The 27,005-nt window shown below is 43.4% G+C and overlaps 2 protein-coding genes and 1 long non-coding RNA gene across 4 annotated transcripts in view; 1 reads left to right on the top strand and 2 right to left on the bottom strand.

The window, feature by feature from the left end:
• Positions 1–9,330: 9,330 nt before the first annotated feature.
• Positions 9,331–10,701, bottom strand: LOC144608586 (histone H2A-like). The gene has a single exon (XM_078426535.1). The coding sequence runs from the start codon at positions 10,651–10,653 to the stop codon at positions 10,201–10,203; it is 453 nt and encodes a 150-aa protein (XP_078282661.1). The 5' UTR covers positions 10,654–10,701; the 3' UTR covers positions 9,331–10,200.
• A 2,094-nt stretch (positions 10,702–12,795) lies between these two features.
• Positions 12,796–14,629, top strand: LOC144608779 (uncharacterized). Its single transcript, XR_013549234.1, has 2 exons — positions 12,796–12,867; positions 14,101–14,629. It is a non-coding gene; the product is annotated as an uncharacterized LOC144608779 (long non-coding RNA).
• Positions 14,630–20,062: 5,433 nt separating this feature from the next.
• c2cd2l (c2cd2 like) overlaps positions 20,063–27,005 on the bottom strand; it is an 87,956-nt gene continuing 81,013 nt past the window's right edge. For both annotated transcript variants that reach the window (XM_078426534.1, XM_078426533.1), the window contains exons 13-14: positions 25,172–25,460; positions 20,063–23,465 (exon numbers count right to left, since the gene is read on the bottom strand). In XM_078426534.1, the coding sequence (XP_078282660.1) occupies positions 23,230–23,465; positions 25,172–25,460 (525 nt within the window). In that variant the 3' untranslated portion in view covers positions 20,063–23,229. The remainder of the gene's footprint in view (positions 23,466–25,171; positions 25,461–27,005) is intronic.

Genomic DNA, 27,005 nt, shown 5'->3' on the forward strand with positions numbered 1-27,005 from the left:
TACAGTAAGTCATAATTACTATTTCACAACCTCTCTGACCTTAAACTTCTAACCTTTTGTGAACTATCATTTCCTCAGCCAATAATTTCACAATTCCAGTTTTAAATGTTTAGGATCTATTTTAACTATTTCTTGAAGAGTTGCTGCTTCGTGATCCTTAAACTTTGGATGTTACTGATTGAATATTTGCACTAGAGATCCACTCTTTCCATATCAGGCCAATTGATCATATTTAATGAACTGTTCTTCTTTGCTTTCTCTGTTAATTTTAATTTCATCTCCACGAGCTGTATATCTTTTTGTTTTATTTTAAAAAGTCATGGAAGCAGAGATTAGGCATTTGCAAACAATAGAACTCTACTCTATCCACAATATAATCAAAAAGACATTTAACTTTATACTTAGAGCCAAGAAATTTTGAATTGGTAAGTTGATTAGTTAAAAACCCTCGACAGCCTCTAAAATGACCAATGCTGACTGACATGGTACAGAAGCATGAATCCAATTCAAATGGACACAGTGGAGTAAATCGCTGGGTGAGGCAGCATCTCTGGAGAAAAAGGATGGGTGATGTTTCAGGTTGGGACCCTTCTTCACACAAGGAGGGGGAAGGTGAAGAGCTGGTATAAATCAGGACCTGATCTTTTCATTGGTCAGCTTACATGCAAAACAGTGCAACCTTGTATATCTCGCACACAAAATGTTGTAAATCTTACCACGAATGACAGAAATAAAAAGTGTTATCCTTGTTTATGAAGTTCATTTTTGAATAATTTATAATTGAAGGGGGTTGGTGCAATATACTGCTAACCCACAAATGTGTCGTTATGAGATATTCACAATTGAAAAATCCATAAATCACAAAAAATCAAGAAGGTGCCTATGTTATTTGACCAACTTATCGGTTGAATTTAAATATGAAATTTTTACAGGTTGTAGGGTAGTGAGTAAGGATCATGTTAATGCATGTAACTCATTTTTTTTACAAAAGCGAGGGTGAGCACTATATTGCACCGACCCCCTCAATTATATGTTAAATTCAAAACTAAACAATGGTAGCAATATATATTATTCATGTCTAAAACTAGCACTTCTGTGTCAGTGTAGGTATGTATGCATTACATTTTATGACACTAATATAGAATGAAAACATATCTTGACATGTGTTCATAGTTATTTTAGTCACAATATTAGGATTTCTAGAAATAAGTTTGCTGTCACTGGTTGCGAATGTTATGGGTAGGCCCTAATGAAATGTGGGAGACAGAGAGGGAGACAGAGGGGGAGACAGAGAAGGAGACAGAGAAGGAGACAGAGAGAGAGGGAGACAGAGAGAGAGAGAGAGAGAGAGAGAGAGAGAGAGAGAGAGAGAGAGAGAGACACACACAGAGAGAGAGACAGAGAGAGAGACAGAGAGAGAGACAGAGAGAGAGACAGAGAGAGAGACAGAGAGAGAGACAGAGAGAGAGACAGAGAGAGAGAGGCGATGGGAGGGAAATGGGCAGAAACAGTAAGAAATAATAAAATCAGAGAAATGAAGCAGGGGGAAAACATTTAAAAATAAAAATAACAAAAAAAAGTGAGTTGATAGACGAGATATTTTCTGTATTTCAATGGTATCATCACACATACTGTTCCCCCACAACACTGATTATACTGCGAGAGGCATAACGGACGGCGGGTTGTGCTCACTAAAATGGCGGATGTTCCGCTCCTTTGCGTACTACACTTCAGTATAGGCGATTTCGACGGAGTGGTCCATCTTGCTCCTCTAGTATCTTTGATCAGAAGGTTGCCATGGTTGATGTTGCCATCAGGCTTGACAATAATGACCAGTCTCTCAATCTCAAGGCCTGGCAAGAAATATTAACATCTGACCGAACAAGTAAAAACAAAATCAAAAGGATCTGTGGAATACCTGAAAACAAGCCGTTTTAAGACAATTGCAAAATATGTCTCCAACTTCACGACACGGCTTACCATAGATATTCTCCGTATGTTCATGGACCAGTAATTAAGACCAGACTGGAGCCAGGAACATCCCCACTCCCGATCACCACACTCAAAAGTCCCTGGTAGGACGTGCAAGAAAAATAACTTCTCAGGTAGCTCGCAGTGAATGCCTGAATAAGGATGCTGTAACCCAGAGGCTTGTGCCCGGGTGAACAACAACCCATCAGGAGAGCTGGCAGCAGCCTTCTGTGAACAGAAGCTGCAAAACGGTTAGTTAACGGCAGCACACCAAGGCCAAATTTCAGTCGGGTTTGCAACTCAACCACATCAAATAATGGAGGTTGAACAATGGTATGTTATAAAATCAACTGTACTTACGAAAAGGCACGCATCTAAGGGCGTGGACAAGGAACCAACGCATTAAAATCAAATACGAAAAGAAATTCCGTGGTACAGAATCAACACTGATTCAAGATCAAGATCTTAAGAAAAGACAACATTTTACAGTGACCACCCATAGAAAGCCCAGACCATTGGCTAAGTAGTGTAGAGTCAAAATGATCTTGTGCACGAGGCACGTTAAACTTCGGAAAGTGCACTTTGAGTGTGATAAACATGTCAATTTGGATCTCCCAAGAAAGCTGTGTATTACTGCAGCAGATGTATTGAATGGTGTAATGAAATACTGACACCACTTGAGGGAGACGTCCATCCACAGTAATACAGCAGCGATTCAAATGCTATCTGAGGCGTTGCAACGATTCAAATTGAAGTTCCTAAAAATTTGATGCTATGGTGCCAATTTCTAGTTGTTACAATTCACAGAACATAATCAAGACGTCATGGGCAAACATGCAGCAAGTCTGAAGATGGGTCTCGACCCGAAACGTCACCCATTCCTTCTCTCCCGAGATGCTGCCTGACCCGCTGAGTTACTCCAGCATTTCGTGTCTACGTGCAAGTTTTGGTCAATTTGATCTTGCTAATGTGTCAGTGAAGGGTCTTTTGTAAGTTAATGTTGGAGAAAGTAAACGTGGCAACATCAAGGAGTGTGCAGAGGGATAATGTTGGGTTTTTACAATGGTACATGTTTTACCTATTTCTGTGTTTTATATCACAGAGAAAGACTGTGACAAGACGTTTAAGGATTGAAAGCTGCGAGATCACACAAGCAAACACATAAGGGTTGACACCATCCTTGGCAAAACCGCCTGTTTCATTAGCAGAAACAAAGTGCTGAAGTAACTGAGCAGTTCCAGGCAGCACCGGTGGAGAACAGGGATTGTTGAGTCTGAAGAAGGGTCCTGAGCCTGACCCGGAAAGTCGCCTCTCCTTGTTCTCCAGAGACGCTGCACCCCAGCGCTTTCTGTCTTTGTTTGGAAATCAGTATCTGCAGTTCTGAGTGTCTGCTTCATTAGCATTCCAGCTACCTTCTTAATTATCCACACCCAACACTACCAGCACACTGTAACTGCAGTACAATACAATCTATAAAATACACTGCAGCACCTTGGCAAGTTGTCAACCGCATCTCCTAAACTGTCAGCCTCGATCATCCACCAGGACTTGAGCTAGCAGATAAGGAGGAACACCATCAGATGTGGGTTTCCTGCAAGTCACACAATCTTTACTTCATTTGCACTATGTGAAGGTATGGAAGGGGCCAGAACTGGCAAGTGACAGGCAGATTCAGGTAAGGATGTCAGGGGTTATGCGGACAAGGCAGGAGGATGGGGTTGAGAGGGAAAGACAGATAAGCCATGATTGAATGGCTCAGTAGACTTGATGGGCCGAATGGCCTAATTCTGCTCCTTTCACCTATGAACTTATAATGATTGGTAAATGAATCGGGCAGGGAGAGAAGGGTGATGATAGGCACCAGAACTGAGATCAGGAAAGATTAATGGACAGGGATGGTTCTTCCAGATGAAAGGCCTGTTGGTGTCATTTGAAATAGAAGGCTTTGATGGAGTAGATATAGAAAATTAGATTTGTGGGCAAGACCAGAAGCAGCAGCGATAAATGTGGGCTAGTTACGAAGCCATCCATAAAACTCAGGAAAGCGATAAGCGCATGGAACCTGAAGTAGGTGAGAAGATTTGCATTTAAAGATAAGCACCTGAAGGAAAAAGAGAGATGGTGTTCAGTTGAAGCGAGCGGAGAGGCTTATATGGATCATGTTCACTTACACACACATGTTGGACACAAATACCTGTTATGTGTTTTAACTAATTTGTAAATATAAGCCAAAGCTGAAAATGTGATAATTACACTGAGACAAACCTGTGATAAGACTCTGCCAACTAAGATAGAGTACATGAAGAAATAACAGAGGTGCAGTGATTTAAAACATCATCGGCCATGTGGATCACTGTTACTTAAGTAGTATTGTAAAAGAGCAAAAGCGCCTGGAAAATATTTGCTGGAACAGAATCAGGAATGAAAGCTTTGATCGTATAGAGAAATCAAGGCTGTTCTCCTTGCAGCAAAGAAGGTTAAACAGCAACTTAATAGACGTGTTCATAATAGTGAAGCTTTGATAATGGATTTCTGGTGAGTGGAAGTTAACCTTACAATAAGACTTGTGACAAAAGCTGCTGAAGGAAAAAAAGAGGGCATTTGTTAATAATCAGTGAATTTATGCTCCAGAATATTCAGGTTGAGAACCAGATACGAGTTGCAGAAATTGAATAAATTTTATTAGCCAAGTATGTATACATACATGGGATTTGCCTTGGTCCTTTGCTCGCAAGTAACATGACATACAGTAACCAACTAAGAATAAAACATTATAATTCACACATGTGTAGAATGAAATAAAATACCAGAGCACAAGGAGGCTACAGACCTTTGGTTGTTGAGTAGAGCTACTGCTCGCAGGAAAAAAGCTGTTTTTATGGCTGGCTGTGGCGTCTTTGACAGTCTGGAGTCGCTTTCCAGGGGGAAGTTCTTCAAAGTGGCCAGGGTGAGAGGGGTCAGAGATGATCTTACCCGCTCACCTCCTGGCCTTTGCAGTGTACATGGGGGGGGGGGGGGGGGGAAGGTTGCAGCCAACAACCTTCCTGGCTGATCGAACGATGCGCTGCAGCGCCGGATGTCATGCTTGGTGGCGGAGCCAAACCAGACCATGATGGAGAAGGTGAGGACAGACCCTAGTATAAAACTAGATCATCACTGCCTGTGGCAGATTGTGTTTTTTCAGTCTCCCAATTAGGGTCCCTGGAGATGATGGTTCCAATGAACTTAAATGACTACACTGATGTGACTGTGGTGTTGGTGATGGCGAGTGGGCGAAGGGGGAGCTCTCCTAAAGTCCACAATCAATTCCACTGTCTTAAGAGCATTGAGCTCCAGGTTGTTGCGATGGCACCAGGACGCCAGCTGTGTCACTTCCTGCCTGTAGGCAGATTCCTCCCCATCCTGGATCAGTCCAATCAGGGTTGTGAAACTTGAGAAGCTTGACAGAGGAGTCAGTGGAGGTGCAGTTGTTGGTGTAGAGAGAGTAAAGGAGAGGGGAGAGTACGCAGCCTTGCGGTGCTCCTATGCTGAGGGGCAGCGGGTCCGAGATGTGCTTTCCCAGCCTCACATGCTGCTTCCTGTCTGTCAGGAAATTGGTGATCCACTGACAGAAGGGTTCAGGCACAGTCAACTGTGAGAGTTTGGAGTGTGGTGGCTCTGGCACAATGGTGTTGAATGCAGAGCTAAAATCCACAAACAAAATCCTTGCATAGGACCCCTGGTGGTCTCGGTGCTGGAGGATGAAGGGCAAGCCTAGGTTGACTGCGTCATCCACTGATCTATTGGCCCAGTATGCAAACTGCAGGGGGTCCAGCAGGTGGTTTGCGATATTTTTCAGCTGGGCCAACACAGTCCCCTCAAGGGTCTTCATGATTACAGAGGTCAGTGCAACAGGCCTGTAGTCATTAAGACCTATAATCCATGGCTTTTTGGGTTCAGGAACAATAGTGGAGACTTTGAAGCAGGCAGGGATAGTGCAGGTTTGCAGCTACTGGTTGAAAATGTCGGTGTAGACTGGAGCCATTTGTTCGGCAGAGCTGGAGGGTAGATTTCTATTGTTAGTGATGGGGAGGTGGCCAGAATGATGTTGGGCAGCAAGGAGTGGGTGGGTAGTGGACGAGGGCCCAGTCTTTGCAGACTGGAGTCAGGCTGAATGTGGGTGTGAAGTGGTGATTGGGGAGGAGGGAGGACCTAGTCTTTGCAGACCGAAGTTAAATTGCAATTTCTTTGAAAACAGTGTGATTAATGGTTAGATCCTATTTGGCAAAGTAGATTGCTTGGCAGTGATACCTGTATTTTGAAAGATAAAAATCAATTGGTTAAAGCTCAGCCTCTTGTACATTAACCTTTGATTTCTGTTCAATTCTAAATTTGATCTCAGCTTGGATAGCAGTAGACATAACTGTGATTGGCAGACTTCCACCTCTCACTATTTGTGGCCAAGGAAGGAAATCATTTCCTGTTCCTGACAATTAGGTACCAAACATCCCACAAAAATGCATAAATTAATATTGAGTGTGTGGGTTGAATCACTTGCTCATATTCAGTATTTAAATGTGAAAGAACCACTTATGAAAATGTTTCCCTAAACTGCTAAATTATTCTCTCCCATCCTTTCCCCAACCAAGCCTTAAAGAGCTTGCACTAAAAAGTTGAATTGCAATTTCTTCGAATACTTAATTTCTCTGAATACTTAATTACACTTAATTATCCACAAATTTTATGTTGCAATACAACTCTACAGGTGGGTGAAGTTCAACGTACTCCCCAATACGCGTGGGGAAACATTCCTAGTTCACTGCCTACAGATATTTACATTTTTATTTTTCACTACGTGGTGCTGGAGTTAGCTTCTCTGGGAATTTTGGCCTCAAAATGAATCCAAAGCTGGTTGAAATTTAATATTCAAAAATGATTAAAAATATTTAAAGTTTCTTCCAAATCTCCTTCCATCAGGATTTAAAGTATGTATAAATAGGACTAAATTAGCATAAATGTGCATTTTGTGTATGGAAGCATATCTTGGAAACCCTAATGTATTTAAATTCTTTCAGTCCATCCTCCGTTGCAATTTCCCTTGTGTCCATCCCTCTCTCTGCAGATGATTTCCTGGATGTTGCAATCTGCACGGTGGCAGATTGTTTAATCATCCCATTGACAGGTGAAAACGCAGAAGGCTACAAATGTTAATATACAAGGAGACACACAACTGCAATCCGGTGCAACTAAAAACCCAAATTGATGGAGGAACTCAGGTGGAGATGTGGAGGGAAAGGGCCTCGACCAGAAATGTTGAGTATTCCTTCCTTCAACAGATGCTGCTCGACCTGCTGGAGTTCCTCCATTGATTTGACTTGTGAAATTCTAATCTTCCCTCTTTGTCCAATGTTCACAGGTGGCCTACCTTCTCAAATATGTCTTGACCCAAATTCTACACTTCATCCCAACACCTAAACTGTCTCAGCCTCCTTACCAACAATCAGGTCAGGAAGTCTGAGAGTTCTGCTAGGTGCAGATAGCCCCGATGCAGTCGTCAATGCCACGGAGAGTAAAATGCTGATAAGATAGTATGTTGATTTAACTAGTTATATGTTGCAACTTTCAGTTTAAGGCACAAATTGAAAAATGAGGAACTGAACGTCCTAGCAGTCATTGAGCCACACAGCACAAAACATACCATTATGCTCAACTCGTCCATGCAGAACAAGGAGCCCCATTTGCTCATGTTTGACCCATACCCTTCTAAACCTTTCCTATGCACATTTCGGCTCAATTGCCGTTTAAATGGTGTTATAGTACCTGCCTCAAATACATTCTCTGGCAGCTCGTTCCATATACCCACCCCCCTCAGAGTGCCCAATATAGGAAAGAACTGCAGCTGCTGGTTTACACCGAAGATAGACACAAAATCCTGGAGTAACTCAGGTCAGGCAGCATCTCTGGAGAAAAGGAATAGGTGACCTTTTGGGTTGAGATCCATTGAGTTACTCCAGCATTTTATGTCTACCCTCTCTGAGTGCCCCTCAGGTTCCTATTAAATCTATGTCCTCTGGTTCTTGATTCCACTACCCTGGGTAGATATCATTCATCCTATCCATTCTCCTTGTGATTTCACACAGCTGAAAAGGACCGCCCCTCAGCCTCCTGAACTCTCAGGTACAAAGTCCAAACCTGTCGCAACATTTTCCCTATAGTTCAGACCTTAAGAGTCCTGGCAATATCCTCATAATCTTCTCTGCACTCTTTCCACCTTTGTATTTGTGATATTTATGTGGGTATATTGTATCAGTGTTTTACTCAGTTGTTGTAATATCGATATAACAAATTTCTTAATTCATAAGAGCATCACAATTGAGTTTGTGATTTAGTTTATGCCGAGACAAGTTAAGGAACCTGTGAACAGTTACCATGGGCTGTTTGATAGGGACACACTACCTTCATCCAGAATTTGAGCCACAAAATTGCCTCTCCTTCATCCATAACAATCAAGTTCCCCATGCTAACTTCATATTGCTGCAGATTTTATATCACTGCTGAAAGAAAACATCTTTCTTAAATCAAAGGTAGGCACAAAATGCTGGAGTAACTCAGTAGGACAGGCAGCATCTCTGGAGAGAAGGAATGGGTGACATTTCAGGTCAAGACCCTTCGTCAGACAAGTTGGGCCAAAGGGCCCATTTCTATGCTGCATGACTATCTAGATTCATGCTTCAATGATAGCATAAGGTGGTAGTTCGGATGACAGGATAAAAGCAATTTTAAAGTTACTATATTTTAGCCATAATGTCACTAACAATTGTTTGATCCAAATGCTATCCCATCATCCCTGGTGCTAAACATGCTCTACAATCATTTGTTGTTAATTGTGCCTTTTCAAATGGTCTACTGGAAGAACCATCAATTTTCCCAATTTCACATCACCCATTAAATGTACCAAAGCATCGAGATTGATTTCCTTGACGCATTTCAATGTACACATTTTGATCAACTAATCTCTTTAGTATCACAGCAAATATTGACAATTTCCCTCTATATTGCCTGGCCAGCACTGTAGTCTGTGTACATGTATTGGTTAGTGGGCAGTAAACCAGGATCAAGCGGGATATTCACAAGTCCATGTTATTGTAGTTATATTGCTGTCAAACCTTATTTGCAATGAAGAAACATCAAGGCCAGTGCGCAGAATGGTTGCACAATACAAGGATGAACCAGCAATAGACTAGAGTGTAGGTGTAGTTCTCAACTCACCAGGTGCAATATGCTACTAATACACTACTGATGCTTCTGAGCAAAAAAACACAACAGAATCTATACAAATTCCAATTTTATGTAAATAGGAAAATCTTTATTCTGAACCAGCAATGTATACCTGCTAAAAAGGCAGCTTACTGGGTCTTCAAAAGTTAAACAATTCTTCTGGCCCCTGTACAAACTTACAGAATAATTGATTATGCAGTTTTTGAAATCCAACTCCAGTTATCAGACAGAAACCTACACGAGTACACAACCACCTCAACATGGTTACAAGAAGCCTAGTTGCAACAGCGGAGCCAGACACGTTACAAAGGTAGCATCACATTTGTCTTAAACAAAAATGGTCACATCACCATTGCGCACAGGATCTGAGTAACCCAGGCCCCACTAAAATACACCCCCACATTGGACAGCCATGTGCGTTTTGTTACAGGTCTCTGCACAACATCCTGAAGAAGGCACTGTTGAGAAATTGCTTGTGCAAGTTAATGGACTGAAACAACTTGAACAGGCCGCTAACAGCCTAAGTTAACACGGTAACTTAAACATAGGCTTTAGCGCGCCAATTCAAAGAAATCAAGGCGGGGAGGGGGGCAAAAATACATGGTGTAGCCCTCCATCCGCTTACGTGGCAAAAAGCTCCAATTCCAACCGCTCGACTAATTCTCATATCCCCAGAAAACAAAAACAAAAAAAATATTTCTTTGCAGAAAGAGCAGACCCACTTCAGGTCCCCCCCCCCCCCAACAATAAAGAATGACAGATATTGAAGAATAAAAAAATGGAAGTTTGTTTTCTGTAAAAAGCATAAAACACAGGAAAAGCTAGGAGCCTCACAGCCCCTTGTGTCCATGTACGGTCCGAGAAGGGGTCATGTTTAGTCTTTTTATGGTCCATTTGCATGATTTCTCTTACGGCTTGGGGACCAGTCCTCCCGCTGGTGCTTGTCCCCCTCCCGGCCGCCACGGGGGCGCTCTAGAAGTCTTGCGACTGCTGCGAGCTCTTCTTGGCACCTGACTTGCCGCCGCCGCTACCGCCGCCTCCGGTCGCCGGCCCCGAGCCAGACTTCTTGGGCAACAAGACGGCCTGGATGTTGGGCAGGACGCCGCCCTGGGCGATGGTGACGCCGCCCAGCAACTTGTTGAGCTCCTCGTCGTTGCGGATGGCCAGCTGGAGGTGGCGAGGGATGATGCGCGACTTCTTGTTGTCGCGAGCCGCGTTGCCCGCCAACTCCAAGATCTCGGCCGTCAGGTACTCGAGCACGGCCGCCAGGTAAACCGGCGCCCCGGCCCCCACCCGGTCGGCGTAGTTACCCTTGCGCAGCAGACGGTGCACTCGGCCGACTGGGAACTGCAAACCGGCCCGAGACGACCTCGTCTTGGCTTTCGCGCGGACTTTCCCGCCACTGCTTTTACCTCTCCCCGACATGTTGGTTATCCGTCCCTCTGGTCACCTGTAAAATGGCGCCCACAGCTTGGCGGCTGCGTGCCTTTATAGTCATCCCGCCCCTTACGTCACGACGCCGACGCTCTGCTTCGTGGCCCGCCCTCTCGCCCGCCGCCTATTGGAGAACCGGACCCTCGTCCGACTCTCCTATTGGTCTGCCCCCACGTCAATCACGACGATCTCCGGATTCGCTCGCGCCATTCCACGCCGCGCTGTGATTGGACGAGCCGCTTGATCCTGCACCAATGGCTGGCGTTCCCGCTGCAAAACACGGTTTAATTTTCTTCAATGAAAAAAGGCGCGCTGATTAAAGAATCAGGAACGTTTTATTGTTGCCTGTCCCAGACACAGCCATGCAATACTTACTTGCAGCAGCACAACAGAAGATGTAAACACAGTACACTGTAAACAATATAATATGGGAGAAAAAGTTCTGTGTGTGGTGCTCACATTGGCTAAAGTTCAAGTGACGTGATATATATATATATATATATATATATATATATATATATATATATAAAGACAACTGCAGATGCTGGTACAAATCGAAGGTATTTATTCACAAAATGCTGGAGTAACTCAGCAGGTCAGGCAGCATCTCAGGAGTGAAGGAATGGGTGATGTTTCGGGTCACCCATTCCTTCTCTCCTGAGATGCTGCCTGACCTGCTGAGTTACTCCAGCATTTTGTGAATAAATACCTTCTATATATATATGTATATACACAAAATGAAGGTGTTTATTTATATATATATATATACACACACACACACACATATATCATGTTTTAGCACACACACATATATATATTCACGAAATGAAGGTATTTATTTTTATATATATACATACACACACGCATATATATATATACATATACATACACATAATAAAACAAACGATAATAGTGCAAAAGACAAAACCAATGTCCCCAAAACTGAAGTCCAGAGCTTATTTGGAAGTTGTAGTGTTTAATAGCCTGATCGCTGTAGGGAAAAAAGCGTTCATGAAGCGGGTTCTTGCAGCGAAACCAAAGCAAAAACATCTTTTACGTATGCATCCTATTTAAATGTGCCGCATTAAAGTACGATACTGATTTTTTCCCCCATGTTTTGTCTATTTTTAATCGAAAATAAAAACAATGTCAAGGCAGCGTGATTGTAGATATTGCGCCTAAAATTCGATTTCCGTGGGCTCTTTGTCAACTTTTGTAAAACGCAGGGACAAACTTTTTCTGGGTCAGATAAATGCCTTCTATCTTTGTGAGTTCTTGTGCCGCGAGTGTTCCTGCGGCGGAAATGCTGTATCCAGAGTCTGTTTCCGCAAAGATAGACACAAAATGCTGGAGTTTCTGCAACTTTGTTTCCATCTGGCGACCGAGCCGTTTGAATGAAGACAAAAGAACCCCAAATTGACTGCAGATAACGCACGATTGAAAGTTTTACACAGCTCACGAACGTTAATTCTGCCACAATTGTCCATTTGCGTATTCAACTTTCTACCATTTACTTCCTGCAATATTTAATGTGAAACATTCACTGATTCCAATGTGTGGAATGAATAATATAATTTCAGCTTCGCCTCGTTGCAAGAAATAACACCCAAGCAAAAGAAAAGCGCCACCGTGTTCATATTGAACATCGTAACTGCGACAGGAAAATTGTTTTGAAATGAGAATTCTGTTTAGATCATTAATCGACAGCGACGTTTCAATACATGTTATGGGCGTGTGCAAAGCCCTCTGCTGTTGTTTAATGGGAAGGCACTCGGATCCACTTTCACCCTCCTAACAAGTGGTCTCAGAGTGTGGGCTACGGTGAGGAGGGTCAGTGGAAACTTCTGAACACTCTTTAGATAACACGCTCTGTCTTCCTGTCGTATCAGAAACATTTCCAACTGCCAACTTTTTTTCCCTCTGTATATTCTGGCTTGTTGAATGGATCCCAGCGTGCTCGAATCTTATCAACTACAAGTAATACAACTATAGTGCCTTATCTCATCTGCCACATGTGTTCACTCCAACAGAAATTTTGGTTTCACTCACATTTTGCTGCTATTCAGACTTGGCTTCTTTTTTTTCTTTCTCAGGTCTAATGTCCTCATCTGAAACATTAACTTTCTCTTTGCACAGGTGGAGACACAGGGAAATGCAGAAGCTGGAATCTTGTGCAAAACACACAATGCTGGAGTAACACAGCAGGTCAGTCAGGCAGCATCTTTGGTAGGAATGGATAGGCGACATTTCTGGTCAGGACCCTTCTTCAGACTGGATCCCAAACCAAAACATCACCTATCTATTCCCTATCCCCTCCATAGATGCTGCCAGACCCATGGAGTTACTCCAGCACTTTATGTTTTGCTATCTTTCCACGGTTGCTGTTCGACCAGCATCTTGCATTTTCTGTGTGTTTTTTTATCCTACTCGCTATGTTTAGCCTGCCAGACAACCCCTATCACTTTATCATAAACAACTCATTAAATTGGCCGAGAAGCTGATTGTGCTGATTGTTCTAGACACCCCCCCTCCCCCTCTGCCCACCACCTCCCTCTGAGCAAAAAAAAATCAAACTTCAGGAGGAAAAACAAGTCACAAAGTGCTGGATTAAATCAGCGGATCAGGCAGCATCTCTGGAGAATGTTTCGGGTTGGGACCGTTCTTCAGGCTGATTGTGAGGGGGAGGAGAAGAAAGCTGGAAGAGAAGGGCAGGACCAAGCATGGCACATAATCGGTGGACACAGGTGAGAGGGGTGGGGGTTGATAGGCTTGTAGTTGGACAAAGGCCAAGGATGAAAATACAGGAGATGCGAGACAACAGGATTGAAAAGTTGTCAATTGAGAAGCTAGAGGTGTAAGATTTGAGAAGTTTTCCCTCATTCTGCAAACAACAAAACCAAAGAGCTGCAGTTTGGACATTTTATACGGGACTGGGGCTGATAGCGGAGAAAGGCTGCGGTCAGTTTTTTTTACAAGGGATGTCACAATCCGTGGGTCCCAAGATGGCCGCGGGACCTCGTGACCAGCCACAAAAGCAAAAACCCCACAGCCCAGTCTCTAGGTTTCTGCAAAGCCACGGCCAGAACAATGGATATTGGCCGTGCAGAAACCCGCGAAACCAGGTCGAAGTCCAGACACTGGGGCGCTGACATCAGCATGCTTCACAATGCCCCAAGCCGACCTACACAGTTAATCCCGTTAAGGGGGCACAATAGCCCATAGAAACCTACCTGGCAGGTGATGGGAAACCAGTTAAACCCATCACCTCTCAACGAGAAACAAATTAACAGACCGTCTAGCCATCACCAGTACCCCCGGACATAACGCAGAACAAAGAGAAATCTCGAAACCTATCTTTGAAACAAAGAGATCCCGAGATCTGGCGGGAGATAGGACGGGTCAGGATTAGTATAACTGGCCACGATTATTGGGTTTTAGACAGGACGCAAGAAGGGGACGGCAGTCAGAAGGAAGAAGAAGAAGTCTCACGGCAGAAGTCAGAGGACGCAACGAACGGCAGGAAACTCACGGGACAAGCACGGGCACGCAAGAAACGGAAAACATCGGAGGAAGCAGCACGAACAGCCAGTAACCCCAGTAATAGCCCCATGGTGAGCATGTACCCCGATCCTGCACATCCTGGACATAGTTTAGTGTAGAGGGGAGGGTGGTTTTAATTAACGTGGGTGTAAGTGTATATGTGTTGGCCAATTTTACGATGTGTCGTACGTTCCCCATCTTACAGTCAAGTATATGTCTTATAGAACATTGCGTTTAAGATTCAGAGACAAAGTATTCATGTAATTGTGCATATGTCTAATAGAACTGTGTCAAAGTATTTGTGTAGTTATGCATATGTCTAATAGAACTGTGTCAAAGTATTCGTGTAATTATGTATATGTCTTATAGAACTGTGTCAAAGCATTCATGTACAAGCGCTCAATAAAAGCCTTTTTTTCCGTTTAAACCCTGGTCTTCAAATCTGGTCTGGTTGAATTTTTCTGCACTATCAACGCTCCTGCATCTAAGTCCAGTGTCTAGAACCGTAGGGGGTGAGTGGGTCGAACCACTCACGGGGAACCAGTGTGCGCGGCCTGGTCGAGGGACCAGAGCAAGGCACAGGGACCTTAGGTCGGGCGAAAGCTCAGCGCAGAAACCCCTTACAGAGGAAGGAATGTAGGTGGCAGGGGGAGGGGGAAAATGGGTGTGAGCCCAGGTGGGGCACAGGGATAGGGGTGGGGGGAATACATAAAATTACATAAGGTGGTTTACATAAAATTTGCGAATTCAATGTTCATACCTTTGGGTTGTACGATACCCAAGTGGAATATGAGGTGTGTAGGAAGGAACTGCAGATGCTGTTTTAAACCAAAGATAGACACAAAATGCTGGCATGGAGGAACTACTGATGCTGGTCTGAAGAAGGGTCTCGACCCAAATCGTCGCCCATTCCATCTCTCCCGAGATGCTGCCTGTCCCGCTGAGTTACTCCAGCATTTTGTGTCTATTTTCAGAATATGAGGTGCTGTTCCTCCAGTTTGTGAGTGGCCTCACTCATGCAATGGGGTAGGCCCAGGACAGAAAAGTGAGTGTAGCAGACCTCCCAACATTTGATTTTACAAAGTCAGAATTTTGATGTCCAAAATTCAGAATTTTACATCAAAATTCATAATATGACGCGCAATGCAACTTTTCAGCAAAAAGAATGCACGCCAAATGCGTATACGCGTTGTGCTACATTCATGTGTGAAAAACGACTATTATTTCCAACAGACTAGTTCTTGGAGTACATGTACAATGTCAGGCCTATCATGAGTATATTCTGCTATTTATAGAAAGGTTATTGAACAGAGATACTTTTTGCAACACAAAGTAAAAATTGTTTTGTTTTGTTTGTTCTATTTTGCTTTTTCCTTACACATCCCAATTCTCTTGGTATTGAATAAAAGAACAATGGTCATAAAATGTCTGACTAAGTTATGAATAGAGTTGATATATGCGACTCGACTAAGCATACGGAAGTACTTGTTGAAGTAAATTCGCACATTAATTGATAATCAGCCCAAAAAGGTAGTAATTGGCTTTTCTGCTGTGTTTTATATATTAACCCCGTCTTAATTATTTAATATTGTTATATAATCTTGCACTTAAATTTAATATTTACTCATTACAGTTCCATCACTGATTTTCTGGCACTCTTGGTTCCAGAGCTTTGCTGGTTTATCCAGCTGACCAAGGAAGAATACAATACAATATATCTTTATTGTCATTGTACCCAGGGGTACAACGAGATTGGGAATGCGCCTCCCATACGATGCAATAATTTAGGTAATTTAGACAGCAGCAACCCAACGAAACGAAACAGTTGTAACAGTTTTGGACAGGGTAAAGTGCAAGTTGATCTATGCGTTGTGGCCATCCGGCTCAGCAGGACCGGTTCATAGCAGCTATGGCCCTGGGGATGAAGCTGTTCCTGAGTCTGGAGGTGCGGGCATAGAAGGCCTTGTATCGTCTGCCCGATGGAAGGAGTTCGAACAGACTGTTGCAGGGGTGTGAAGAGTCTTTGTGGATGCTGGTGGCTTTTCTGAGGCATCGTGTGTTGTAGATGCCCTCCAAGTCTGGTAGCTGTGTTCCGATGGCCCTCTGAGCTCTATGGACTACCCGCTGTAGAGCTTTCCTTTCTGCCTCCGTGCAGCTGAGGTACCACACAGGGATGCCATGCGTTAGGATGCTCTCTATGGTGCAGCGGTAGAAGGTCGTCAGCAGCTGTTGGGGTAGACCAGACTTTTTCAGTGTTCTTAAGTAGAACAGTCTTTGTTGTGCCTTCTTGACCAGCGCAGCAGTGTTATTGGACCATGTTAGGTCCTCCGAAATGTGAGTGCCCAGAAACTTGAAGCTGGACACTCTCTCCACACTGTCCCCGTTGATAGAGATCGGGGCATGTTCCCCGTTATGTGACCTACGGAAGTTGATGATCAGCTCCTTGGTCTTGGTGGTATTTAGGGACAGGTTGTTATCCGAGCACCAGTCCGCCAGGTTCTGCACCTCCGCTCTATAGTTTGTTTCATCCCCGTTGGTGATCAGCCCTATCACCGTTGTGTCATCTGCAAACTTGACAATGGTGTTGGTGTCGAATGCAGGAACACAGTCGTGTGTGAAGAGGGAGTAGAGCATGGGGCTCAGAACACAGCCCTGTGGTGTGCCGGTACTCAGAGTGATAGTGGAGGACAGGTGCGGGCCCATTCTCACTGCCTGCGGTCGTTCCAGCAGGAAGTCCAGGATCCAGTCACATAATGACGAGCTGAGGCCTAGCTGGTGGAGTTTGGTGATGGCTATGGGGATAGATGTGCTGGCTCCAGCTGGACTGGAGTTCCAGAGCCCCGGCCGCAGGTTGCAAATTCAACCCACCGATCAGCCGTGGAAGTCCTGATGAGGTCGAGATTGGCTGCCTTGCCCAGCCTAGGTGCCACATTTTCAGGGAGACTTCCAGGGCGAGGGGGGTTTCTCACGGAACCGCTAGCGACCTCTAGCGGCCAAATTGACAAATTGCAATTACTGACTGTTTTGCGGAAAATGTGAGGCAAAATCGGAATGGCGGAAATGAAATAAGAAAGCGGAAACTTTCCGCCAAATTCGGAAGGGTTGGGAGGGGTGGTAAAGGAATGGATAGAGGAGTTAAAATGGTTAAAAAACGTGAGATCCAATAGGCCTTGGTGTTCCAAGGGCAGGTGTTCAGCGAGTCTACGCTTCACCGATGTACAGGAGGCCACATCAGGAACACCGGATGCAGTAGATGAGGTTAGAGGAGGTGTATATGGGCCATTCTTAGTCACGTGAGTGACCAAAAATATGATTATGGAATACATCTCTTCTTTTTTTTTTTTTTGAAAAGCATATGTACAGATGGAAATAAAAGACAAATTTGTTACAAAGTTCTTACATAGCTTCAATTTTTCAATTTTTAAAGAGAGAAAATAAAAATAAAGAATGAAAAAAAAAAAAAAAAGTTATAACTATAAAAATTAAAGGGGGTAGATCCGGGAGACAATAACCACAGTTGTACATCCAACCTTAAACTCAAGTTTCAACTTTTAATTTTAAATTTTTATTTTAGTCCTGTGTCAAGCCCATTTACTTTTCTAAAAATTCAATAAATGGAAACCATATTTTTTAAAATAAATCAGGTTTGTCAATTAAGGCAAATCTTATTTTTTCCAAATGCAAGGTCTCTGTCATTTCCGTAATCCACATTTTAGTTGTGGGGGTTATTGTTTTTTTCCAAAATTTAAGTATTAATTTTTTCGCAGTTATTAAACTGTAATCAAGAAAATGTACCTGACTTGTTGTAAAGTTTGTAATATGTTCTGATAATCCTAATATTATTAATTTTGGATCCACATCCAAGGAATACATCTCTTCTAATTGTGAAAGCATTACAGGTATATTTTTTTGTACTGTATTTATGACTTACATATGTTGAGGTTTATCAAGTGAAATTTTTATGTTATGCTGACAATGTTTGTTTGGGGTAAGACGTCAAATATGACTGGTCACATGACTAGCGGGTCAGGCAACATCTCAGGAGAGAAGGAATGTGTGACGTTTCGGGTCGAGAGGTGATGCAGTTTGGTTCCCATGTGCTTCCTGCTATGGTCTTTCTAAGTAGAGAGATGATGGGATTGGGAAATGCAGCCTGTAGAAGAAACATTGCCTAGGTATACATCACTGCCATGGTGGACCAGAGGGCGATGAATGTAATATCATTCGGGGAGAGTTGCTTTGTCCAGGATGGAGCCAAGCTTTATGCAAATTGTAAATATACTCATTAAAAAAAACCAATCAAAATCTTTATTAAAACATGCAGTTGCCAGTGTGAACAATACATTTTTTTTAAATCAATATTTATTTCCAAGGAATTTAAGGAAATGTGTACACTCTTTTGAGTTTGGATTTAAAGTAGCATTCAGGACAGTGCAGCCCATAGTAATTTCTGGGATAGTACCTGCAGATCCCTCTTTAAATTGTATTTGTTTCCTGGGGTTGAACCAGCCCCCATCATAACAGCTTGTACCACTTTGCAAACCAGTAGCAGACAATGGGGACTGGTGGCCTTCCAAACCCAACACATATCTCCATCTTCACTGTCTCTGCTGTTCAGGCTTTGTGCCAGCTAACTGGTTATTCTTCAGAGGCAAATAAAACATCCGCTATCTTTACCTTCCCACGTCTCTAGGAGGATTAATTCTGGAGGTTTTTAAGGCTTTTAAAATTATTTTTCACTCAGCAAAAACTAATTTCAGCACAGAGCCCATACCATTGTCCCACCCTCTTCAAGAAGTGGGAGCCAAATGGCTGTGAGTTATTTACAAAGCATCACCTGCGCTACGAAATGACTGTAGAAGCTACAACAAAGTCTTATCATCATAAAATTCATTCACCACCCTTTCCCCCAGCCCCAAAAAAGACTTGATTATTGGTACAATGCTTTTTTACATATGTATCTCCCAAGGAGCCATCTGCGGGAAGTATCAGAACAGTCACCCATCTCCTCAATATGGCAACTTAGATGCCTCAGTATTTGCCCAAGGAGCAAAATCTAAAACCAAAAAATTGTGGGTGGGAATCTAGTCCAGAAAGCCAATGTGCTTCAAGAACTGGGCACAAAGCATTTGTTGTAGGCAGTCTCACATAGCACTGCAAGTTGGATCTTTCACTAACATAAATCTTTATATACAGTGCCCTCCATAATGTTTGGGACAAAGACCCACCATTTATTTATTTGCCTCTGTACTCCACAATTTGATGTTTGTAATAGAAAAATAAATCACATGTGGTTAAAGTGCACATTGTCAGATTTTAATAAAGGGTATTTTTATACATTTTGGTTTCACCATGTAGAAATGACAGCAGTGTCTATACATAGTCCCTCCATTTCAGGGCACCATAATGTTTGGGACACAGCAATGTCATGTAAATGAAAGTAGTCATGTTTAGTATTTTGTTGCAAATCCGTTGCATGCAATGACTGCTTGAAGTCTGTGATTCATGGACATCATCAGTTGCTGGGTGTCTTCTCTGGTGATGCTCTGCCGGGCCTGTATTGCAGCCATCTTTAGCTTATGCTTTTTGGGGGGGGGCTATTCCCCTTCAGTTTTCTCTTCAGCATATAAAAGGCATGCTCAATTGGGTTCAGATTGGGCGATTGACTTGGCCACTCAAGAATTGACCAATTTTTAGCTTTGAAAATCTCTTTTGTTGCTTTAGCAGTATGTTTGGGATCATTAGGAAAAAAATCTGCAGATGCTGGTTTAAATCGATGGTAGACACAAAATGCTGGAGTAACTCAGCGGGTCAGGCATCATCTCAGGAGAGAAGGAATGTGTGACCTTTCGGGTCGAGACCCTTCTTCAGTCTGAGATGCTGCCTGACCCGCTGAGTTACTCCAGCATTATGTGTGTTTGGGATCATTGTCTTGCTGTAGAATGAACTGCTGGCTAATGAGTTTTGAGGCATTTGTTTGAATTTGAGCACATAGGATGTGTCTATACACTTCAGAATTCATGATGCTACTACCATCAGCAGTTGTATCATCAATGAAGATAAGTGAGCCAGTACCGTCAGCAGCCATACGTGCCCAGGCCATAACATCCCACCACCGTGTTTCAGATAAGGTGGTATGCTTTGGATCTTAGGCAGTTGCTTCTCTCCTCCATACTTTGCTCTTGCCATCACTCTGAAATGTTAATCTTTGTCTCATCTGTCCATAAAACCTTTTTCCAGAACTGTGGTTGCTCTTTTAAGTACTTCTTGGCAAACTGTAACCTGGCCATCCTATTTTTGCGGCTAACCAGTGGTTTGCATCTTGCAGTGTAGCCTCTGTATTTCTGTTCATGAAGTCTTCTGCGGCCAGTGGTCATTGACAATTCCACATCTGATTCCTGAAGAGTGTTTCTGATCTGTCGGACAGGTGTTTGGGGATTTTTCTTTATTGTAGAGAATTCTTCTGTCATCAGCTGTGGAGGTCTTCCTTGGCCTGTCAGTCCCTTTGCAATTAGTAAGCTCACCAGTGCTCTCTTTCCTCTTAACGATGTTCCAAACAGTAAGCCTGATGTTTCGAACAGTTTTATTCTTGTTTCTCAGTCTCATAATGGCTTCTTTGACTTTCATTGGCACAGCTTTGGTCCTCATGTTGATAAACAGCAGTAAATGTTTCCAAAGGTGATGGAAAGACTGGAGGAAAGACTAGGTGCTGAGAGCTCTCTTATACCTGCATCAAGGAGGCAATTAAACACACCTGAGCAATTACAAACACCTGTGAAGCTATGTGTCCCAAACATTATGGTGCCCCGAAATGGGGGGACTATGTATAAACATAGTTGTAATTTCTACATGGTGAAACCAAAATGAATAAAAATAGCCTTTATTAAAATCTGACAATGTGCACTTTAACCACATGTGATTTTTTTCTATTACAAATCTCACATTGCAATTTGAGTACAGAGGCAAATAAATAAATGATGGGTCTTTGTCCCAAACATTTTGGAGGGACTGTATATACAATGTGTATCATGAACATGCCTCAGGCACCATACTAACTATTCCATTGTGGCTATGCCAAAGACTCTGCACCCCCTGGATATACGCGATAATGAAGATAAGTGAGTCACATCAATCCTTTCACCTGGGGTAAATATTAGCGTCATGCTCAATTCCAATCCAAACTTCTGCCCTGTGCACGATTTTCTTTGACAAACACTAAAATACCGATGACTGCCAGAAATCTAATATAACATCTCCAAATGGACGAAAAGCATTACAGGTCATAAAGCATCTTTGGAGAGGGTGACAGTTCATCTTTCAGGGCAAAGACATTTCATCAAACAGCACAGTGTCACAGCTGGTGGAGCTGCTGCCTCACAGCCCGAAAGACCCGGGTTCGATCCTGATCTCGGGTGCTGTCTGTGTGGAGTACGCCCGTTCTCCCTGTGACCCCATGGATTTCCTCCGGGTGCTCTGGTTTCCTCCCACATCCAAAAGACGTGCGGACGTGTAAATTAATTTCCTTTAGTAAACATTTACCCCAAATGTGTTGGGAGTGGGAGTGGACAAGAAAATGGGATAGCATGGAACTAGTGTGAACTGGTCAGTGGACTGAGGTCTTGTTTCTATGCTGCATTACTAAACTAACTGCAATGAACCTGATTTCACCAGCCTGAAATATTAACCCTGTTTCGCTCTCTTCCAATGTTCCCTGATCTGTGGAGTGTTTTGCAACAATTTCTAAAGATGGTAATTCAAACTGTACTCTGGATCCAATTGAGGTGATGTGACATTCATAGAATCAAAGAATGATATATTAAGGAAGACATCAAAGCCCATTGTGCCTATGCCACTGTTTGAAAGCAAAATCCAAATAGTCGCTCTTCTCTGCTCTCCCCCCATATCCCTGCAAATATTCTCCCCTTCAAGTATTTCACCATTTCCTCTTTGAGACTTGCTATTGAATTCATTTCGACTCTCTCTTTTTTAGACTGAGCATTTTACATCAAATAACTCGCTGCATCAAATAAAATCTCACCTGTCATCAATTTCCAAAGCTTCTACCATTGGAAATTTCCCACCATTTACTTGTACCAAATGCCATCAACATTTTGGACAACTCTTAAACCTTTCACCACACCTCTGCTCCAAAAATGTCAGTTTGCCAAGTCTTTCCCTGTTACCGAAGACCTACATCTTTTGTTCCTGATCTCACAAATCTTCTCCGTACCTCCACTGGACTTTGACTGGAATTAGATTCAACGTCACAGCTTGCAAGGAAAAAAACTGGAAGCATTCTGCCAAAAGACCAGCGAATACAAAAAGTGCAACTATTGCAACTGGCTCACGTCATCTCCGTCACCCACAGGTCATTGATTTACCATTGTTTTGGGTGCCATTCAGGTCCAAAGAGCGCAATGACCTTAATTCAAGGTGATTTTCCTTTCTTTTCAAATGGAGAAAGAATAAAATGTATCTCTTTGTTTATATTTTCAAAACAACAATAAGATACAAATCAGTAAATGCAAGAATAGGCAACAATCAAGCACAGTTAATTCCTCCCAATTAAAACATTACAACAGTATTTCTATTAAAACATCTTGTACAGCTGCCAAAACCTGGCAAAGTTATAGACTTTCAATAAATAAAATTGGGGAAAGGTTAAGTCAGGTTGATAGTTTACATTCAAAACTAGTGTCACCAAACAAATGCCTTTGCGTCTTTGTCCTTGACTCAAGAATTTCCTTGGCTTCAGGATGTTGAAAGGTCTGGGTTTTGTTTTTGCCATCAACACATGATCAGACTTGGGAGAAAGTTCACTGCACAGTGGCTTTCACAAGTGACGGCTGGTGAATGATAGCACCACTCCTACCATCAAAGAAAGTCACTGAAAAGAAACCCAGGACAGAAGTCACTGCAACAATCGTGGCTGGGCTCCTCGTGCTTTGCTTCTTGTTGTCCTTATCCCCAGATAGTTGACCCGCCAGGTATCCAATCCAACAACGCTGTCTGGACATCCTAGTGCATTCAGTTCCCCGTTGCCCCGGTATTGCCGTTGGTGTTAGCCTTTGACTTGGACTTGGACTTGGACTTGAAGGAGAAACGTTTGATAAGCTTCCGAGAGAAGCTTCCCGACTTCTTCCGCGTGGATGAGGGGCTGTCACTGACGTTGGACAGGTCATCGTGGGAGTGACTGAACCCCGGCTCCTTCTGCTTGTGTTTCCTCCTGAACAAGAGCTTTGTTCCACTTCGGAGAAAGCCAACTACAGGGGAAGAGAAGAGAAAACCGTGAGAATAACCTGGGCAGAACCAGCAAGGGTCATTCATACAAGAATAGAGGAAAGATACACTGCAATATGAAGAACATTCAAGTGGATGGCGGTCTAACAGTTCTGGAAATAGTTCAATGACCTAAAATTCTGACCCTGCCTCTTGTTCCCCATATGTTTCTGGACCTCCTCCTTCTGATTTTATTTTAGATTTACAGCATCTGTAATATTTTGCTTTGGGTTCCAGGCAAAAATCTATGCATGTGAATGTTTTGTTAGGATTAAAGATTTGGGGATTAAACTCAATGTAATTAATAGCTCAATGCGCTAGAAAGCCAAGAACAATACCATACTAATTTCTCAATATCAAAACGTGTTAATCCAGGCACTTCAGATGACTTTGGTCAGCAGCATATCTATTGCAGCCCTGAACAACGATATAATTACTAACCATCACATGTACGATCACAAAAGGTGGCAAAAGGGACAAGGAATTAAACCTCTGCAGTTTGTTTCGTTAGGTCGAATGAGGCCTCGGGATCTTACGTTGGTGAATGGATAACATGGCTTCCATGGATAACATGAGGCCTCGGGATCTTACGTTGGTGAATGGATAACATGGCTTCCATGGCACTTCTGCCTCAGCATACAAATGTACCTCAGGTGTGGTCATGAACTACAGAGAGCAGGAAAATCCCAGACTTGGCTCTCTGGTGCGTTCATACATCTCAATCAGCTGAGCTAATGGCAAGCTACAATTGGGCTCAGCTTTCGGCTGTTTGAGAGTTGGGGAGGGGGCGGAGAAGCATCCAGTTTTTCCCGCTTATTTTCCCGTGACTCCTGGGGCATGCACGAGGGTGAGTAATAGACAATAGGTGCAGGAGTAGGCCTTAGGGCGGCACGGTAGCGCAGCGGTAGAGTTGCTGCTTTACAGTGAATGCAGCGCCGGAGACTCAGGTTCGATCCTGACTACGGGTGCTGCACTGTAAGGAGTTTGTACGTTCTCCCCGTGACCTGCGTGGGTTTTCTCCGAGATCTTCGGTTTCCTCCCACACTCCAAAGACGTACAGGTATGTAGGTTAATTGGCTGGGTAAATGTAAAAATTGTCCCTAGTGGGTGTAGGATAGTGTTAATGTACGGGGATCGCTGGGCGGCACGGACTTGGAGGGCCGAAAAGGCCTGTTTCCGGCTGTATATATATGATATGATATGATATGATATTCGGCCCTTCGAGCCAGCACCACCATTCAATGTGATCATGGCTGATCATTCTCAATCAGTACCCCGTTCCTGCCTTCTCCCCATACACCCTGACTCCGCTATCCTTAAGAGCTCTATCTAGCTCTCTCTTGAATGCATTCAGAGAATTGGCCTCCACTGCCTTCTGAGGCAGAGAATTCCACAGATATCAATCTTTTCTGTCATTGACTAATTGCTGACCCCATGATCCTAATGTCATTAACATAGGAGGCTGCTGCAAGCAAACAAACTATACTCCAGCAGGAAATGGCACCAACTGGAAACAAAGAGTGGAGAAATGGCTACCATTTACTCCACTGATGACGTGCACAATATTGAGCATTTAATATAACTTACATTACCGTATGGTGCATGGAGGATTTACAGAGTGATATAATGCATTGGGAGAGGAGAGGGGGAGCCGCTAAAGAATGTCACAATTGACTCCCTTTCCGTTTACCTTTGTGATCCTTCAAGCTTCTGGTTTCAAGTGCTCCTGTTGACCCCGTTTCAGATTCGACATCATCCACCGACGGTCGCTCGGAGATGTCGGATGCAATGGCCTCGTCCGGCTCCTGGCTGACGGGCTGCGGCTGGTTCGGAGGAGGATCCGTGGACTTGGGCGACTCCAGTGCAGTCTGAGTGCTGCAGTGGGGCAGGGGAGACAACCCCGCCCCAGACTGCAGTGAGGCATCCATAGCAGCTGCGTAACCCACAGAGAGAGCCATTTCCTCCAGGTCAATGGGGGACTAGATCGGAGTGAAAGAGAGGGCATCAATCACCTTGTATATGTAGAGCAGACAATCCCTGTCACCATTATGTGCGACCTCCTCTTCGCTGTAGCTTTCTCTGATTCTAAAATGCTCTGATATCTCTGTTCCTCCAATTCTGGCTTCCTGTGGAACTCCATTTTTAACCCCTTCACTGCCATCCCTGAGTATACTCGGGACAGAGTATACAAGTGAAAGAAAAAATCTTGGCAGTGAACAGGTTAATCCACCTACTACTGATGGTCATATTTCCAGCTGCCCAGGCCCTCAGCTCCCAAATTTCCTCCCCAAATCACTCTGGCTCTCGTTTTATAGACAACAGACAATAGGTGCAGGAGTAGGCCATTCAGACCATCGAGCCAGCACCACCATTCAATGTGATCATGGCTGATCATTCTCAATCAGTACCCCGTTTCTGCCTTCTCCCCATACCCCCTGACTCCGCTATCCTTAAGAGCTCTATCTAGCTCTCTCTTGAATGCATTCAGAGAATTGGCCTCCACTGCCTTCCGATGCAGAGAATTCCACAGTTTTCCTCCTTTAAGTCACTCCTTGAAGCTTGGTGTCACATTTTGTTTGATCATTTTCTGAGAAGTCTTGGATGTTTTACAGTTAATGAATCCATGCAGACATAGAACAGTAGAGCACACAGGAATAGGCCCTTCAGCCCACAATGACTGTGCCGAACATGATGCCCAGATAAACGAATCTAATCTGCCTGCATGTGATCCATATCCCTCTGTCCCCAGCATATCCATGTGGTTATCTAAATCCCTGTTAAATTACACTATAATAGTTGCCTTCACCACCACCCCTGGCAGTGCATTCCAGGCATCCAACACCTTCTATCAATGTGTACTTTTAGGTACCTTGAATCAAATGATGAAGTAACGCTATTTGAATGGAATATAGGTACCTGATTAAACTATCAGTAAAATCTCAGTTTATACACACGACTTGTAAATATATAGAACCTTAATGCTACAAGCTCATTACATATACACTTTGACAACGAGCTCAGCCAGGATGTTTTCGGACAGGTTAGGTTTGATCAAAAAGGTAGTTTTTTTTAAATGGAGAGAGAAGCTGAGAAGATTCATTTAAAAAGAACAGATCTGATTAAAATTGAGACTGAAGTTTGCTATCGCATGGCCAAGCAAGATAATGTCCACTGTCTACCTGCTCGTTCTCATTTTCATCCAGTAGATGCAAGAATCTTCCAACTCCCTTACCCAAGACTACAGCACAATGGAACACATCAGCACAGGTCACCTTGGCCTCAGTAAACACTTTGATTAGCTCCTTTTTCTTGCCATTACCTGCAAACCTTTCTCCCTCCAGGACACAAGCATGTGCCTAAAAAACACTCAATGTACCGACCGGTCAATCAAAATTATTCAAGCTCCCACTTGGATTTTTAATTGTTCCCTTCATTGTCCCTTTGGCTGTGAAGGGTTGCACACCTTCTTGGTGTCCTTCTCTAGTTACTAATATGGTGGCCCAGTGGTAGAGTTGCTGCCTTAC

The sequence above is a fragment of the Rhinoraja longicauda genome, chromosome 32 (assembly GCF_053455715.1).
Source record: "Rhinoraja longicauda isolate Sanriku21f chromosome 32, sRhiLon1.1, whole genome shotgun sequence".
Lineage (NCBI taxonomy): Eukaryota > Metazoa > Chordata > Chondrichthyes > Rajiformes > Arhynchobatidae > Rhinoraja > Rhinoraja longicauda.

Excerpts from the sequence above, each read along its gene's own strand:
- LOC144608586 (XM_078426535.1), bottom strand. The coding sequence starts at position 10,653 with ATGTCGGGGAGAGGTAAAAGCAGTGGCGGGAAAGTCCGCGCGAAAGCC.